Source organism: Pectinophora gossypiella, chromosome 25, assembly GCF_024362695.1.
Source record: "Pectinophora gossypiella chromosome 25, ilPecGoss1.1, whole genome shotgun sequence".
NCBI lineage: Eukaryota > Metazoa > Arthropoda > Insecta > Lepidoptera > Gelechiidae > Pectinophora > Pectinophora gossypiella.
In genome coordinates this window covers 6196294-6214576 of record NC_065428.1, presented here as the reverse complement: position 1 = coordinate 6214576, position 18283 = coordinate 6196294, and the positions used below count along the sequence as shown (strand labels likewise).

Genomic DNA, 18283 nt, shown 5'->3' with positions numbered 1-18283 from the left:
AATTTGGGCTTATTTAATATATGATTTGTTACCTGCCTAGTTATTTTGAAGTGTGATATTGGATCCTGTATTTCAGTTCTAAAGTATTGTTCTTTTAGCATCTGGAGTTTAAATTTAACATGGACCGGTAGTATTTTACAGAAATAGAAAAGATCATAGTCGTTATTTAATTTATTTTTTATATTATAGGGTATTATCATTTTCAGTAGTCTTACTTGTAGTTTGTATATCCGGTCTAGATAAGATTTAAATGTACGACCGTAGCTGCTAAGCCCGTAAGATACAATACTTTCTACTAACGCTGTGTACATTGCCAGTCTGACTTGGTATGGTATTTTGTTTCGGATAATATAAAATTTTGCCAAGACAGCACGCAACTTGTTACATACCGAGTCTATATGAGCCTCCCAATTAAAATTAGTGTCAATAATTAGTCCGAGGTATTTTTGTTCTGTAACCTGCTGGAGTGGCAAACAGTCACAGTGTTTAGGAGCATCAACATTGTGCAAACAATGGTGATTGTGCCCTATAATTTTTACCATAGTGACAGTTCGTGACTGGTTGGAGTGCACGTGAAGCAGTTTTGTCTTTTCTCCATTCAACACAAGTCCAGCGTCATGAGACCACCGACATACAATATCAAAATCTTGCTGAAGTTTTCGTTCCGCGTCTTTTAAATCTCGTTCTGCAGAAACTAGACATGTGTCGTCTGCGAATTGATAGATACTGCAATTTTTGATGCAGTTATTTAAGTCATTGACGTACGACAGATAATGTAGTGGGCCAAGAACGGATCCTTGTGCGGTTCCCTCCGTCACGTAAACTTTTTCACTACAAGATTTTCCTATCTTCACATGGTAGGTCCTGTTATCAAGGTAATTTTTGCACCACTCAAGAATCCGTCCCCTCACGCCTGTGTCGGCTATCTTTTGTACAAGCAGTTCGTGTCGTAACACATCAAATGCCTTAGTATAATCTATCAATACAATAAGCACATGTTTTTTGTCATTGAGATGTTTATTTATTTCATCAGCAAACCTAGACAGCAACATGGTCGTGCTTTTGTTAGGCTGAAAACCGTACTGATTGTGTGACAGCACGTCATGGGTGGTATAGAACTCATGTATTTGATTACTGATAAATTTCTCCACAACTTTATCAATGATAGGAAGCATTGTTATCGGTCTATACTTTGTACTATCTTTACTATCACCACCCTTAAATATCGGCCGCACTAATCCAGTCTTGAGCTCATTGGGGTAAATACCAGTTTTTATACTAACACTAATAAAGTGGGCTATTGCATCGGCTATCTTGTCAGCTATTTTCTTAAGGTCCGTTGCACGAACTCCATCAATGCCAGGTGCCTTATTACTACTCATGTTACCGATGATTGAGTGGATCTGTTTTACGGTTGGTTTTTTAAATAGCATTGATTTATCTAGTGGTTGCTTATATAAACCCTCATCAAGCAGTCTGATGTTGCAGTTTGGTATCAAGTCTTGAACACTATTTTTAAATGTCCTAGCAAACATATTAGCAATACTTTTATCGGAACCAAAAGATTGAAACTATTATCTATAACCCAATTGGGGTAGTTACAGGTACATCCATCGCAAGATGAACTAATTACCCACACCTCACCGAGTTTTCTACGACCAACGTAAATATACAAACTAAGAAAAAAGGTTTGGTACTTACATGATTTGTTGTGTTTTTTTTTGTGGATCTTGTCTGTAGAAAATGCTGGTCAGTGCACTTTTTAATTGATTTTTAGGTTTAATAGACTTTTAAATACCACATTTTTAAAGTTCTTGCAAAGATACGCGTGCCATAGCGATGAGTAGACTGATTTTTTTTAAAGGCTTGGGGTAGATGTAGTTTTTGGCGGGAACTAAATGCAATTTGGCCGGAATTCCTTAGTACGACTTTCTAACAAAATCATTCCAATGATTTAGCTATTGAACACTATTACTGCTGTCATTAGTGGCACGATATAATGACCGTTTTGTTTGATACATTTATAGTGACGTAACATGTCGATAAATATATCGAAACTATAATAATCAAATGTGATTAGCATTTGTAACTCTTGAATTTAGAACTAGTTCTTCTAGTAATGGTTACTGATTAAAAAGGTTCGATAAGTGTTGTGACTGTCTGCATGTCGGTAGTAGAACTATTAAGTAAGTACGGCTATTTGATCCTTCAGATTCAGATTCTTTGTTTAAAGTTAGTTCATTATACAAATATTTAAATAATGCTTAAAATTAAATGTAAAAAGCACATATTATATTTAAAATTACACAAAAAATATTAATTTGACATTAAATTAGATACTTACTTACATACCAAACTTCAGTAATAATTAGGTATTCGTGAATTCTCTTACAACATATATATATATATATACATTTATCCAATAATTTAATAAATTTATCAATTTTTTTAATTTCTCGTATTGCAAAATTCTTGTCTCTTTTCTTCTTTTCTTTCCTTTGACGTAGGTAGTTATTAATTAATACGGAACTTGATCAGCGGAATAAACGTATCATGGCAATAGGTATGTTATATCCTCCTAGGGTGCAGATTTCCAGACACAATAGTTAAATACTGGGATTTGTATTATAAAAGGACTTTGGATCTATACAAATAGAGTTTATTAATTAATCAAATCAAACAAAACTTTTAACATTGGAAATTATTTATTTTATAATACATAATATTTGTATAAGTGTGATAACTTGTTAGTTATTCCTTAAAACATTACATTGAACATTTTTATTTAAAGAAAAACACTTGTGTGATAGGTATCTATTTATTATCTTTTATTTAATTCTATTTATATACCTTTTTGTCTAAAAGTAACATTTTAGGCACATTTTAATAATAATAATAATAATGGAATGTGATTATCATCCCTGTTTTTATGTTTTTTCATAAATTTCGCAAAACTTATTGCATCAAGGTATCTTGTTGTAAAATTCGTTAATAAATATAACATTTATGAACTACTATTCTACAAGCTAACAAATAAATGGCCCAGAAAAACATTTTTATAATATATCAATATACACTTAATTATTACTTGTAAAATTATTGATAATTTTATTTTATTCATGTATTTTTATTTTATGCTAATACTTTTAGGACGGAATGTGTAAGGTAAATACTTCTTTTTAATCTCATATTAAATAAGTACATCAAACGGAAGCAAATCAGGATGTTTTTTAATCGCACGCGTTGTTAGAATTTTAACAAGGAATTACAATCAGTATTACACAACTAGGTTGATTTTCGTTTTATTTATTTCGAAAAAAAAAATAATGCCGCGTTATGTCAAAAACCACATAGTATAAGACTGAAAATTCTGGTAGCGCGTAAGATTTGTAAGAATCTGTATCTGCTTTCAACATTTTAAGGTGAGGTTGTCAAAGGCTGTTCAAAAGTCGAATAAATGTCACTGCAATGTTCAGTTTCGACTAAGTACTTAGCTGTAGATATGCGTAGTAGACTATGTACTACAATCCCACTAATTTTAAGAAAATACCTAAGTGTTTAAGTAACATTAAATTGTTAGCTGCCCAATGATAATTGTGGCAAAATTTGTAAAATTTAAAATATTAAATCTACATGATTCGCTGAATACATCTAGTAATTTTCACAACCCCATAACACAATCTATTTATTATTAAGTACATACAAATATAATATAAGACAATAATATTCAGTAATTTTAAAGTACAAGGCACATTTTTCGATAGATTAAAGTGAAATCTAAGAATTATTTGTAACATGTTTTGTATTACGTAAAATATCAAATATATCTAAAATAGATGATAGGTTTTTTATCAAACTTCAGTAAATATACTTAACCAAATAGGTGTCTTCTTTATCGATGAAGAATTGGGTATTGTATGTCAAAGATATAAAGATGCGTTCAGCACCTACTAATGCAGCATCAAAGTGGTTGGAACTATACATACACTTTTTCAAACTGGCTACCAAATTCCCATCTACACATTTGAAAACACCCTTAAGTATAATACTTACTTCTCGAACATAATATAAGGCCACTTTTCAAGACTTAGAGTTTGAAATGCTTCACGCATTTTTCTTCACATGTTTTTCATTTGAACCGGATTACATAAAATTAGTTTCCCAAATTATGCATTAACTTTATTTTACAACCTACCACCGCTTGGACTTCGTGAACTGCTCTTGATAGACGTCACAGAGATATTGCTTGTGCTACTGCTTAGGGAAGGCGGGGGTGAGCGGGGAAGAGCAAATGTCTTTTCCGTTAAGTTCTCTTGACTTTGCGACTTGCTGAATATCGGAATCTTGGAAGAAACTCCCACCGCTACTGGTTTGTTCTTCTCGCCTGTCTTGACCGGTATGCTACTAGGTTTCGCCAACAATGCCGGCTTTTGACCCGGCAGGCTCTGCTCGCCTGGCCCTCGCAACTGCATCTGATCCAACTGTGACAATCTTCTGTTCTCAAGATCTGTGCTTGTCACTATCGTCCCCTTCGGAGACTCATAAGTCGCTGTACGGAACTTGATATGACTATTCCTCGGCAAATCAAAGTCAGAATGGCGTTTCTTTGGTTCGACGAATTGGTTCGAATTCGTTCGTTTCTTAGCGTCGATTATTTGTTTCGCTGAGTGGTGTCGCTCGTTTGAAATGAAATCGTTTAATAATTCCATGTCTAATTCGTAGGATAAAGGAGGCTCTTCGTAAGGAGGGGCTCGTTGTCTGCTAGAAATCTTATCTTTAGTCAAATCTGATTTTTGTTTGGTCATCTTCTCTGTACGCGGCGTTACCACTTGTATTTCTGTTATGTGATCGTTTTGAGCTTCAGAATCTTTCGAAGCATCTCTGGAACACTTTTTTGCGTCCGATATCACCATTGGATTAATCGTATATCTTGTTTTAACAACTTCTGCTGCATCTTGACTCTTATGTTGTACATCTTCCAAGTCATGTATGATTCTAATGCCCATCTGGGACAGCTCTTCAGGTGTTTTTTCGGCCATGAAACTAGGGTCATTTTGTAGTCTCTCCATTAAAAGTTTTGCTTCTTCTTCACCTAGCTGTGTATTTAATATTATAGTTTCGGTTCTAGTGTACGATGGCTCTTCAGTTGTAAAATGCATGTTCGGGTTCTGTCTCTTGATTTCTTCTAGAATTTTCTTATCGATGTCCTTTACATTACCTTCTTCTAAGTCCACTTCGTTTATATCTCCAGAACTTTTCATAATGCCGAAACTTATTTGCTCTACTTGCAAAGGAGCTTCGGATTTAGCTGTGATGTATTTGGTAGAAACCTTTTCAACGTTCTGTGTAATTACTTTATTACCAAATTCATCTTCCGCAACGTTTACTGTCACTGTCTTTTGAATTGGTTCTTGTGTCATGGTTAAAGACACATTTCCCGGTTCCATATATAAAGTTCTTCCTTCTCTCTCTTCACCTCTTCTTCTAATGCCTTCGATTACATCCGGAACCAGCCTCATTGTAGGTTCACCGATTTCAATAGATTTTGTGTACGATCTTTTTTGTTCATCAGAAGGCTGTTTTTTCTCATTAGTAGATATTGTCACGATGTTATCGCGATGACTGCTACTATGAGTGTCTTTTGGTTCCGACCACTCAGTGGAAAACGTCTCAAGGGTAGGTTTTTTGTTGTGCTTCAAACTGTTATTGTTTGAACCTATTCTGATGTTACTTACGTAATCATCGTAATCTCTTGGTTTAGGTTCACTGGACTTTAAATCGAAGTTGACAATATCCGGCTGGTGCATGGAAGACTTGAAGGAATCTGTCAACGGTTGTGGGTCCTTACTAGTTGTAGCGTCGCTTTTTTGTGCATTTTGATCGATATGTACATTCAAGATTGGATTCTTGGCTAGAAGCTTTTTCATCATATCTGACTTCGGCCTCTCCAAACTGTTTACGTAGGTATTTCGAGACACTTTTAGATCATCCGGAATGTTCGTGTCATATGTCATACTTAGTTTTTCTTCGTATTTTAAAGGTGACGTTTCAGTGACAGAGCCGGATGGGAGTTCTTGCGTGTTATCCAAAGAACTCATGTTACTATCATCAGATGTTGACTTGGCGAATTCAGACACGAGTTTCAAATGAACTTTCATATTTTCATCCATTATTCTTCTAGCCAAATGATCTGAAGTCTCATGTGATTCATCTTCTTTATGTGTATCTAATTCTTTGTCTGATTTCTTGCTGATTAATATTTCTTGTGGTTCAACTTTTTCTGAATCTATGGAACTACTAGATCCTTTAACGATAGCATCTTCTAAATTACCAAACTCGGAACCTTTCTTTAGACGATTTCTCTGGAATGTGTTAAGACCTTCAATTGCAGAAGTCTTTGCGATATTTAAACTAAGTCTTGGCTCTTTGTTTTTAATAACAACTCCTTTATCAGCATCTATCATGTCGGGCAGAACATCTTCGGAACCCGAATCGAAAAATGTTGTCTCGACGACAGACATAGCCTTGCGTTTCTTAGGCGACAAAGTGCTTTCTTTAATTTCAGCATCGTCTGCGGATATATCGAGACTTTGTGCCCTTTCTAGAGTACCAGTAGATGGTTTGCTAGTCTTAGCCCGAAGTTCAAATCTAGAAAGATCGCCTAAAGAAGCAGCTTTTCGCTCGTTTTCATCCAAAATTGATGTATCAACGGACGCAGAGCGTGCTGTATCATTGAGAGGAGAACTGTGAATGGTAATATCACTGTTATTGAGTTCTATAGTCGTTGACCCCTTGTCACTTCTCTCACTGTTGTTCAGCGATACAACTGAATGCACATCTTGGTTGGAAGATAAGTTGGACTTTGAATCTTCAAAATAGTTGTTTAAAGAATCACTCTCTTTTCTGAAAGGCTTGGAAACAATATCGTCAATGTCGTCTTGAGTGAAATTCATCGAGTCTTCAATGCGAGAGCTACTTTTGATTTTGTTGACCTTTGGAGTTGAGGTATTGAATGATGACACAGTCGTTGTTGTTGACGTCGTGGAAGACTTGTTGTCAGACGCAGCGGAAGTGTCATGTAGTGAACTTGAATGTTGTTTTTCATTTTTCAAGAAATCGTGTATATTCTTCATCTGTTCTATAATACTATCATCAGTTTTATTCTTTTCTCGTTCTGGAGGGGATGGCGCTTTGCCTTTCGATTTTTTAGTCGGCTTAGGAGCTTCATCCTTCTTGTGATGGATTTCTGTCTTTTCTTTGTCAAAGGATAGCTCAGAACTCTTTCTGTTCACTCTAGCGGCTTTCGCTGCATCAAGCATATGCTGCGGTATCTCCTGAGGTATACCATTTTCATCCCTTTTTATCCCACTGGAGTTAAGATCATCCCTAGCGAAAGTCGTGAGGGAAGGTTCTGAGGTTCTTGACGTATTATGACTGACTGATAGATCAGATTCGTTTGTTTTGACTCTAGCATTGGGTATAGGTGGTGCCATCTTCTCCCTCCTTTTAGCAACGACTGGTTTTTTCTCCGTCTCGGTTTCATGTCTGACTTGTGCAGTCGGAGCAGGACGTTGCGGCTCAGGCTTGTCAGTTTCATCAACTGTTTTCTTATCTGTAGCCACTACTCCATTTTCAATGTTCTTTTGTTTCAAGACACCATCATCGGGTACGTTTGGAGGAAGTACCCGAATACCGAACTTCATGCCTCTCTTTGGGTCGTAGTCTTTTTTCTGTACCTCAGCATGTTCAACATTATAAGCTATACCATTCTCTGGCTGAATAATCTGGACATCACTGCCTGTTGAATGCCTTGCTTTTGTTCTTTCAGGTTTATTTAATGAAGGTGGGACATCTGAATGCCTCGGTTTGTGTGCAAGCTTGTTCTTTTCGTTTTCTCTTTCTAACGTGGTGGGTTGCCCGTCTTTCTTCTCTTTCTTATTCCTTTCAAGAGTTGTGGTTGTGATTATCTTCTCTGTGATGATCTTTTTGATGCCTCCTTTACCGTGTTTGGTTTCCAATGTGGAATTATTGGAGTGTGATGCGTTAGGTGACTTTGGTGGATGCAGCAGCCGTCCCTCTTTTTCAAGCTGAAAATAGAAAAAGAAATACTAGTTTATTCATCAATAATATTATCTGTTTTAAAATAAATAGGTATGATTTTTTGTACAACTAAAATTCGCTGTTTCTTAGTTGATCTTAATGTTTTCAATTTTATGTTGTTGGTAGGGCTGGCAGAGGAAGACCCAGAAGGACGTACGACGTACATTGACCAAATTGAAGATTCCCTTAGAAAAATTTTAGTACGATCTACTCTGAACCGGCGTGCGTGTATGAAACGATTGATGAATGTGGGGATGCCAGAAAAGTGTGTCAGGATCGAAGCAAATGGGATTCCATAGTCTCTATTTAGCCCGGTGGGAAATAGGCGTGGATCTATGGACGTATATATTTAAGGTTATTTTTCAATCAAAACCCCGATACCGACCCCGCCGGTGGTCGACGAACTCCCTCAATCAGCGCTTATCGCTATCGATCCACTAGGTTCGATTCATTTTTCAATATTTTCCTCTCAGACGACGCCCTGAGCCGAGGTTCGCGCCCAACTGGGCACCCTCAGGCCCGTTGTCTTAAATTTTGTACGAGTGGTGAGAGCCCTCAGCGCTCCCCATTTGTCAGACCAAGTAGTTAATGCCATTTGCGGCAAACCTACAATAAGTCACGTCAAAAAAAGGTCATTTTTCAAACGAACTGACTTACGTAATTGGCAACCAATTTATATCTATATCGCTGTCTATAAGCCATCGACACTCACGGACATTCCAAATGATTTTGCAGTCAGCTATACTCAACAATAGAGACATAACACATTCCTTAGTCGCCATACTGTATGCCAAACACACATTGTGGCATTTGAAAACATCCTAACACAATACTATGTTGACTAAAACACATCCTTAATTTTGCTGCTATAGAGTTCAAGGTTTTTTTTTTTAATATCAGGAGTTAGGATCTTTTTTATAGTTTTGTTTAAAGATTGACTAGTTTGTAAAGAACTGCGACAACGAAAGAAATGTTTTTTTTTTATTTTTAGAAGTCGTTTTATTACTTATTTATTTATTGTATTTGTTTGATTGTATTTGTTGACAGGTGGAATACCAACGGTAAACGCGCTCGGTCTGCGATTGTTGAAGTTAAGCAACTTTCGCAAAGGCCGGTCATAGGATGGGTGACCACAAAAAAAAAGTTTTCATCTCGAGCTCCTCCGTGCTTCGGAAGGCACGTTAAGCTGTTGGTCCCGACTACATTAGCAGTCGTTAATAACCATCAATCCACACTGGGCCCGCGTGCTGGTTTAAGGCCCGATCTCCCTATCCATCCATAGGGAAGGCCCATGCCCCAGCAGTGGGGACGTTAATGGGCTGATGATGATGATGATGAAATTTGGATTCCTAATGTTGTCTCGGTTAAACCCGTCAACACAGAAGGGGTCTATAAACATTGGCCGTAAAACAGTCTGCGGCTTGCTGTGACTAACGCGGGTGAGATTTGAATAAGAAATTATAAGTTTAAAAGTGCTGTGAGCCTTACATAATAATAAGGCGTAAAGAACAATGGGTGCTAAGATATTTCAATCGATGTTTTATTCATATCGACATCAAAGGTATGACAAATCCTTTAGTAAAGTTTTATGTCTATATTTATTTATTACTTTTCATACGAAAGCCTTTAAGTATGGGGACATATTTATTGTGAAAGGCGATGTTAATAAACTGTTTATTGTTAGTTACTAGTGTGTGTGTGTGTGTGTGTGTGTGTGTGTGTGGTTAATGCGTCGTGTGTGCCGCGCGTGTGTGTGGCAGTGAGTATGTATGTGTGTGTGTGTGTGTGTGTGTGTGTGTGTGTGTCTGTAATGTGCCGTTTGTGTGTGTATAATTTGTCGTATGTGTGGGTGTGAGTGTGTGTCGTGTGTGTGTGTGTAATTTTAGAAGTAAAGAGTAGAAAACTTAAGAGAAAAGTTCTAAGTTACTTTCTACGGCCTCGCAGTTAACGACATTGGAGTTCAATTAGCGCATGCGTTTACGTTTGACACAATTGTTATTGTTACTTTCTAAACCATTAGACGATAACCGACACCCGCCAACTGACACAAGCTAACCGGTGGATAACTGCGAATTTAACTTTGAATAACTGTTTATTATACACACGCAAATACAAGGTGAAATTATGTATTCCAGTTGTTGTTTTTGTTTGAATGGTTATGGTGTTAATTTTTTTATTATTATACCTACACCTATATGTATAGATTATTATTTTAGTAAAAAATGTGGACACTAATGTCTCCTTGTCAGCTGGAAGAAATCTCTTTCTTAGAGATAAGTATGTACTGTTTGTTTTCTTGGTATATTTCTTTTGTCTGTTACAAATATACTTTATTGCACCAAAATAAAAGAAAATAGTTACAAAAGAGACTTAACTAGGTACATGGAAAATGGCGGCCTTATCGCTTAAAACGATTTCTTCCAGACAACCGTGAGGCGAGGAAATACAAGAGAGGTCTTGGAGGTCTGTTCTATTGTGTACAAATAAATAAATGTTCTGCATTAACAGTCGTTAATAACCACCAATCCGCACTGGGCCCGCGTGGTGGTTTAAGGCCCGATCTCCCTATCTATCCATAGGGAAGGCCCGTGCCCCAGCAGTGGGGACGTTAATGGGCTGGTGATGATGAAATAAATGTTCCGTATTTTTTATGCTCAAGTTCCGTGTTAGACATGATTTTTGTGTAAGTATTTAGTCAACAACATCAAAACATAAATGACTAAGGGACTTACGTACATACGTACATAAACTCACGCCTATTTCCCACCGGCGTAAGCGTAAGACTCGATTCTATTTGTTTCGATCCTGACACACTTCTCTCGCTTCATCCACATTCATCAATCGTTTCATACACGTACGCCGGTTTAGAGTAGATCGTACTGAACCTTTTCTAAGGACATCTCCAATTCTTTAGTCTCTTGACTCATCATCTCCTTAGCATTATCCCATTTTTCACAGAGTCCGCTTACCTAACCTGAAGATATGACAGGTCCGGTGTTTTACAGAAGTGACTGCCTGTCTGACCTTCCAACCCACGAAGGGAAAACCAGCCCAATACAGGTTAGGTCACATACCTCCGAAAATGTATTTTTCGGGAATGCGGCTTTTTTCACGATGTTTTCCTTCACCTCTGAGCACGTGATAATCATTAATGATCCAAACATGAACTCGAGAACAAATTCGACAATCATTGGTTTAGACCTGTGCTGGATTCGAACCTGCGACCTCAAAGTGAGAGGCAAGCGTTCTACCAACTGGGCTACCAGGGCTCCATCATCATCATCATTAGCCCATTAACGTCCCCACTGCTGGGGCACGGGCCTTCCTTATGGATGGATAGGGAAATCGGGCCTTAAACCATCACGCGGGCCCAGTGCGGATTGATGGTTATTAACGACTGCTAATGCAGCCGGGACCATAAGCTTAATATAATATAGCGAGTACGTACCGTGCTTACGTCGCCTGTAGATCCAGCGCGTCTAAGCAGCGGATGCCGCAGCGGGGTGCCATTCCCAGAGCTTCTCTGTCCCTCCACCACCTCCAACTCCACCGGATATGGCGACGCCAGGGACAAGATGGACACGGCGTCCTCTAGCGGCGTCCCGGAGAACTCTATCTTGATGCTCTTTATTTTGTCGCCTGGAAAAGAAATGGTCGTTTTGTAATATAACATAATTGTAGCATAGCAGTAGCAGTGTGAGAGACATGGTTTGCCCGGAAAGACCTAACCGGCATACTCAAATTGGTTTCTTAATAAATACTTACAGCAAATATTAAAGATTTTCTGGTCTAAAACTATTACATACACGCAAAACTGTGGAGATTGACTGGGCAAAATACTGTGGAGGCTGATATCCGCACACGGAAATGGCGGTGGATTGGTCATGGCTTTAGAAGAGGAACACCCGTCCCGACGAGCTTTGACCTGGTGTGCGTGTGGAAAACATAAATGGGGGCGGCCCAAAGAGCCCACTATCATCAATTCTCACTATCAGCCTACTCCGTACTCCAAGCTGTTTCAAACATCAATCATCATGTTTGTCTCATCCCTTGACACGACTCCTTGAAACGAGGTTCGCACCTGAGCACCCTCAGACCTGTTTAGAGACGGAGTGAGCACTTTCCACGTGTTTAGCTAAGTAGTGAATGTCATTGGAGGGAAGAATATTACCAGGCTGTAGTTTAGCCGCGGCCGCGGGTCCGTTCTTGAGCACAGAGTGTATGTGCACACCCTCCCGCGCGCCCCCGCCGCAACGCAGGCCGAGACCGGTGAAGTCGCGTGCCCATAGCTTCACGCGGCGTGTTCGCGCGCGCTGCAATACAAGAAAAAAAAATATTTAGAAAGAGTTACATACATAAACTCACAAAGCCTCAAGTTAATCAAAGACAACTTGCAGCCGTTGATACGAAGTCCTAAAGGTTGGTACTGACCGGTGTTACGAGGCTATTGTGTACCATTCCCAGCGAGCATGATATGTTACGTCATGTGCTTAAAATCAGTATTGATGCTAGCTACGAGCGCCTTATTTCCCTGTACTGACAGCACGAACGCTTGCTGTGTAACACATTACATTACGCCTCGTAAAACCAGTCAGTATCCACCAAGGGATATGTGATAAACCTTATGGCGACAAGGGATCAGCCTATCGCCCGCCTAACAATTGTCGAACATAATATTAGAAGCGACAAATCCCTCTGTCTCGGTACCAAACTTGCACCAATGAGTTTTTAATTTATCTTAAGTGCAGAATTCTCTAACAGAGTTGGCTCGACCATTATAAACGGCGATACGGCTCACCAACTATCACGTTGGTCTAACAGAAAGGTCGGTGAGGTGTGGGTACTTAGTTCATCTTGCTATAGATGTACCTCTGACTGGTCCAATTGAGATATAGTCGTGAGTTTATCTTATGTTATTTAGTTAAAGATACAAAATCTTTACCTATTATGTTTTAGACATCTGCTACAACCAAACAGAATCCGCCAATCAACAATTGCTAACCCTTATGACCTTGCTAATGAAGACAAAAATAGTATGGATTCCATCTCAGATTGCATTGCTGTAGTAATTATGGTGGGTGTAAATTGTTATTTTTATTATCAAAGATCAACTTGTTAAACGCGTATCTTACAACACCACTTGTAATAATGGTTTTATTACTGCGTAGTTACCCACAAATCAAGGATCAAATTCCTTCTTTTTCTTTATACAGGGTGTTAGTGATACCGTAACGTAAACTTGGGACACTTTGAGCTATAATTCAGACCATAAATCAGAGTTCCTGTTGGATAATTCTTTTTTTTGTGCTTTTTTTAATTATTTTCACTCCTATATTGTGGTTTAAGCGGCATAGAACCCGAAAATAAAATGACAAATTTATAAAAACCAATAATGTAAATGGAACAATGCGAAGAGTCGCTTAAATACATATGAGTAGTCTTGTATTGTTGTTCGATTTATATTGCGGCGTAAAATTAAAAGCTTAATTAGACATATTTAATAATTTGTACGCGTATGTATGTCTATCTATATAATATTATACGTTGAATGTCTCTCTTGTCACGTAGGTCAGCTGGAAGAAATCCCTTTGTTTAGAGATAAGCTTACCTGTACTATCTGTTTTCTTCAGTCTGTTTTTATTGTGTAAGTACAAATAAATAAATAAATAAATCTAATAAGAAACGTACTATCGTTTTTAACCCGACTACGGCATAGCAAAAAGAAGCCATCTGTCCTAAGAGTTTGCCTACCACGGCATACGACCACGGCTATGTTATAAACATAACTATTCGGAAGAATTTCAAAGACAAATACCTACCTATTTTCTTGTTTCACACTTTTTGGAGCGTGATTTTTTCGTAGTAGGGTTTTTAGTAAAATCAAATAGACGTTCTATTTTTTTTTTTCGTTACGGTGTCACTAACACATACATACATACATAAACTCACGCCTATTTCCCACCGGGGTAAGCAGAGACTATAGAATTCCATTTGCTTCGATCCTGACACACTTCTCTTGCTTCCTCCACATTCATCAATCGCTTCATACACGCACTATGCTTCATATATGTCACTAACACCCTGTATTTATTTATCGCGGTGCACTGTCATTACGCTAAAATTGCTATAAAAACCCGACCACAGATAAGGAAACAAAACAATACAATGAAATCGCAGAGGTTTATCTTATATCGATGGTGTACTTATAACCCACTTAGCAGTACCGAGTGCTGGCGATCAGCGATTATTGAAATTGGTGGTTTTATTATATTGCTTTTTTTAAATTTATTTATTAAATCTTAATGCTAAAAATTGAGGAGCTCGGTGGCGTAGCGGTAAACGCACTCGGTCTGCGATTGTTGAAGTTAAGCAACTTTCGCAAAGGCCGGTCATAGGATGGGTGACCACAAAAAGAAAGTTTTCATCTCGAGCTCCTCCGTGCTTCGGAAGGCACGTTAAGCCGTTGGTCCCGGTTGCATTAGCAGTCGTTAATAACCACCAATCCGCACTGGGCCCGCGTGGTGGTGTAAGGCCCGTTCTCCCTATCCATCCATAGGGAAGGCCCGTGCCCCTGCAGTGGGGACGTTAATGGGCTGGTGGTGAATACTATAAATACTTGCTTGGGTTCGATATAAAACCAAGGTTAGGGATGTGGTAAAAGTAATTGCCGAACGCAAGTGGAGATGGGCGGGACACATTGCTCGAATGAGCAAGGAAAGATGGACCCGGAGATTGTTAGAGTGGCGCCCACGAGCATTCACAAGACCGAGAGGAAGACCACCAATGAGATGGAAGGACGACATCGTGCGGCACGCAGGATATGGCTGGATGTCGATAGCCCAGGATCGTCGGAAATGGAAAACATGGAAGAGGCCTACGTCCAAAATTGGATATAAATTTAGGCTGATATAGATAGATAGATAGACTAAAAATACAATTTTTCAATGCCCTGCAAAACTGTTTAAACAGTTTGTCTGCAGGAAAGAGTCTCTACTTAATTGTAAGTAGGAGCACAGTGAATTTAACAATTAAGGTGATGTGTTTCAGTCAGCTAGGTAACGCTGCGTCAGTAGATGGCGTTACTTCTGCAGTTTTCGTATTTTTTTCCATTTATTCGTTTAGTGTTGAGTTCTGACCCAGTGAAATGTTAGGTGGCGAAATCTTACATACATTATCTTTAAGTTAAGCTACAATTTTGAAGTATTTACTGAAGATATCATATTGAAACATTGCATCAAAAGTTGGTGTCATTTCAATTTGTGTACAAACACGAAGCTGTCACACACACATGCGAACTAGGTTAGCTATTAAAAGAGATGCATAATTTGAAGTCTACTTCTAACTTCTAAATGGCGCATTTGGTAAAGCAGTAGCCGCCATTCTTAAGGTTCACGGTTCAAACCCAACTGCATGTTTTAATTGTTTTTACTTTTTGTATTTTTTTTTACAATTGAATTTGGCGAACCCGTCTATTTGTTACGGAATTTTCAAAAAGTATCACTTTTACCAATAATATTATAATTAAGTATACAATAATTTACTTTGCACTAAAGTACCTTCCGTAATTTCCGTATTTTTTATTTTGTAAAATTCTAATAGGCATTAATCGCATCAGTGAACATGCGGCTAACTAAAAAACTACTGAACGGATTTTCATACGGTTTTCACCAATGAGTAGAGTGATTCATGGGCGTGCTTTAGGGTTTATAATTTATACAAGTATTTTTTTTGTATAAAATTCAAAAATGATGATATGTCAAACATAATTATCGTTACAAATTTAGCCGACTTGGAGCTTTCGGCGAAAACGCTGCCTGAGCCCATTGAGATATAACAAAACAACGTATGGTTGAATTGTTCCTTTTTTGTAGGTATACCGAAAAGTCCACAATATGTCATAATAATTATATTGTGTATAAAGAATTGTGTATATGTATTGTATGATTTTACAAATAACGATCACAGTACAGTAATAATAAGGTAGATTTTTCCTAAATTGCGTAGGTTCAAACTTTGTCGCATCGCGTTTGAAAGATGTAATAGCGCTTCAGGACGTCCCGCAAGCACGGCGCTGATGTCGCAGTATCCGCATATAATTATTATGACTTGTCATTTAGTTACAATAAAATCCGCGGGACTTCATACGTATGTCAGTGACAGCTGGTGATAGCATGCGGGACACTTAGCACCTACTTAATCGAATTCTATGTTGTTTTCGCGCCCAGTCCAGACGACTTGCAGCGCATTTCTGGACTTATATTTACGCGTGGTGTTTATTGTTAGGTTAGTTAGTTCAGGTTAGGACGTCTTTTTATAACGAGGACGTTAAAAAAAGACGAGGCTGGGACGTATTGAAGTAGTATTTCCATATATACGCGGCCTGAAATGGGCTGTTTCGGGGACCTGAACTGGTTGCTGTCGAACTTATTATCACGTTTTCTTGATTAAAATTCATAAATAAGTCAAATAGAAAAAAGAAAAAAGATTTTATTTAGTTTTAGATCTGTCATGATGTCTGTGATGTTTGTTTATTATACATAAGAATTTCAAAATTTATCTTATTTTTTTTCCCAAAGGGCAAGGCAAAGGGCACTATGAACATACAGCCATGTCTTGTGTTTTTTTTTCTTGATGATGATTAATGAAATGATGAAACCTAAGCCCCCACCCTCGGAGCAGACTCCTACTCCGAACCCCAAACGAAGTAAGCGGCTTGTTGGCGCAAAGCGAAAATAGATAGGTACACTTTGTTTATTGAATATTCCGATTTAATAATACTATCGGGAATGTTTTCCGACTATTGTGATCATTAACCACAAAACACCACTTCGTATTGATTATTTAGATTATTCAATGAAGAAAGCAACCTTCCCGTTCCCGGTCCCACCAAAAAGTCCGCGGCAAAGAGAATATAAATAAATCTGTATGTTGGATGGAAAAACAATTAATTATAAATGACTACTATTTAGGCCGGCAAATGCAACAACTTCTTTTTTGATTTGGTTTTCCCCGAAGGGTAAGGCAAAGGGAACTATGCCCATACAGCCATTTCATTTTATGTATTGATTTTTTATTATAATATATGTCCTCTTTTAAAACACGGTATTTACCCATTATTTAAAAATGTTTAAATAAGATACGTTATTACAAAAATATTTTTCCAATATTCCTTTTCTCAGATTGTAGTATTTTTAGTTTTTTATTTATATTTATTCTCTTCATACAAAATCTCTTTATAAATTGTCACTGACATTCTATTACACTTGTCAAGTAGTCAAAGCCTTTAGAAAAAAAAAAACTATCACGCACACAAACTAACATTGACACCTCTACACGCTCAGCAAATACACTGTAATCTGCACCACTACAAATGTAGAATTGATCAAAATTGAGGGTCTGAAATATGGTACTTCTCGTATTCGGACCCTAAATTTTTGTTAGTTTGCGAAAATAATACACCAAAATATTACTATTTATCGGTTTTATAACAATATTCCTCTATCCGTTTTCCTGTAGCACTGCATCAACTTTTGTATGGAAAACGAATCACCTTAATACCGTAAATTAGCTAGGACACGAGTCTAAAAGGTGTTGTTTAAACGTATGGGCACTGTGGTTCACCGTTTCTGCTTCTCAAACGGGATCGGGCATCGGTCAGTAGGTTCGACCATGAACGGCGATACGGTTCACCACCGATCAAGTTGGTCTAACAGAAAGGTCGATGAGGCGTGGGTACTTAGTTCCTCTTGTGATGGATGTACATCTGAATACCCCAAATAGGATATAGTCGAGAGCTTATCCTATGTTATGCTAACAGCCTTCAATTCAAATTGCGAAAATTATATACCTGTCTCATTTTGCAAATGTCAAGTTCTGATGTGCTACGTGAAATGGGTATATATTTTCGAACCCGAAAATAAGGCTCAGGAATCTTTCTTTTTTTGACGTGACTTATTTGTATATTTGCCGCAGATGGCATTAACTACTTGGCCGGACAAATGAGGAGCGCTGAAGGCTCTCACCCGGTACAACGTTTAAGACAACAGGCCTGAGGATGCCCAGTTGGGCGCGAACCTCGGCTCAGGGCGTCGTCTGAGAGGAAAAATATTTGAAAGAATTAATCGACCCTAGTGGGTCGATAGCGATAAGCGCTGAATGAGGGAAATCGTCAACCACGCCGGCG

General features: G+C 38.1%; 1 protein-coding gene across 1 annotated transcript in view; it reads right to left on the bottom strand.

Annotated features, from left to right (window-relative positions):
* Nucleotides 1-2686: 2686 nt before the first annotated feature.
* Nucleotides 2687-18283, bottom strand: part of LOC126378024 (uncharacterized) — a 78343-nt gene continuing 62746 nt past the window's right edge. The window contains exons 3-5 of the mRNA XM_050026084.1: nt 12272-12413; nt 11549-11739; nt 2687-8087 (exon numbers count right to left, since the gene is read on the bottom strand). Of these exons, the coding sequence (XP_049882041.1) occupies nt 4185-8087; nt 11549-11739; nt 12272-12413 (4236 nt within the window). The 3' untranslated portion in view covers nt 2687-4184. The remainder of the gene's footprint in view (nt 8088-11548; nt 11740-12271; nt 12414-18283) is intronic.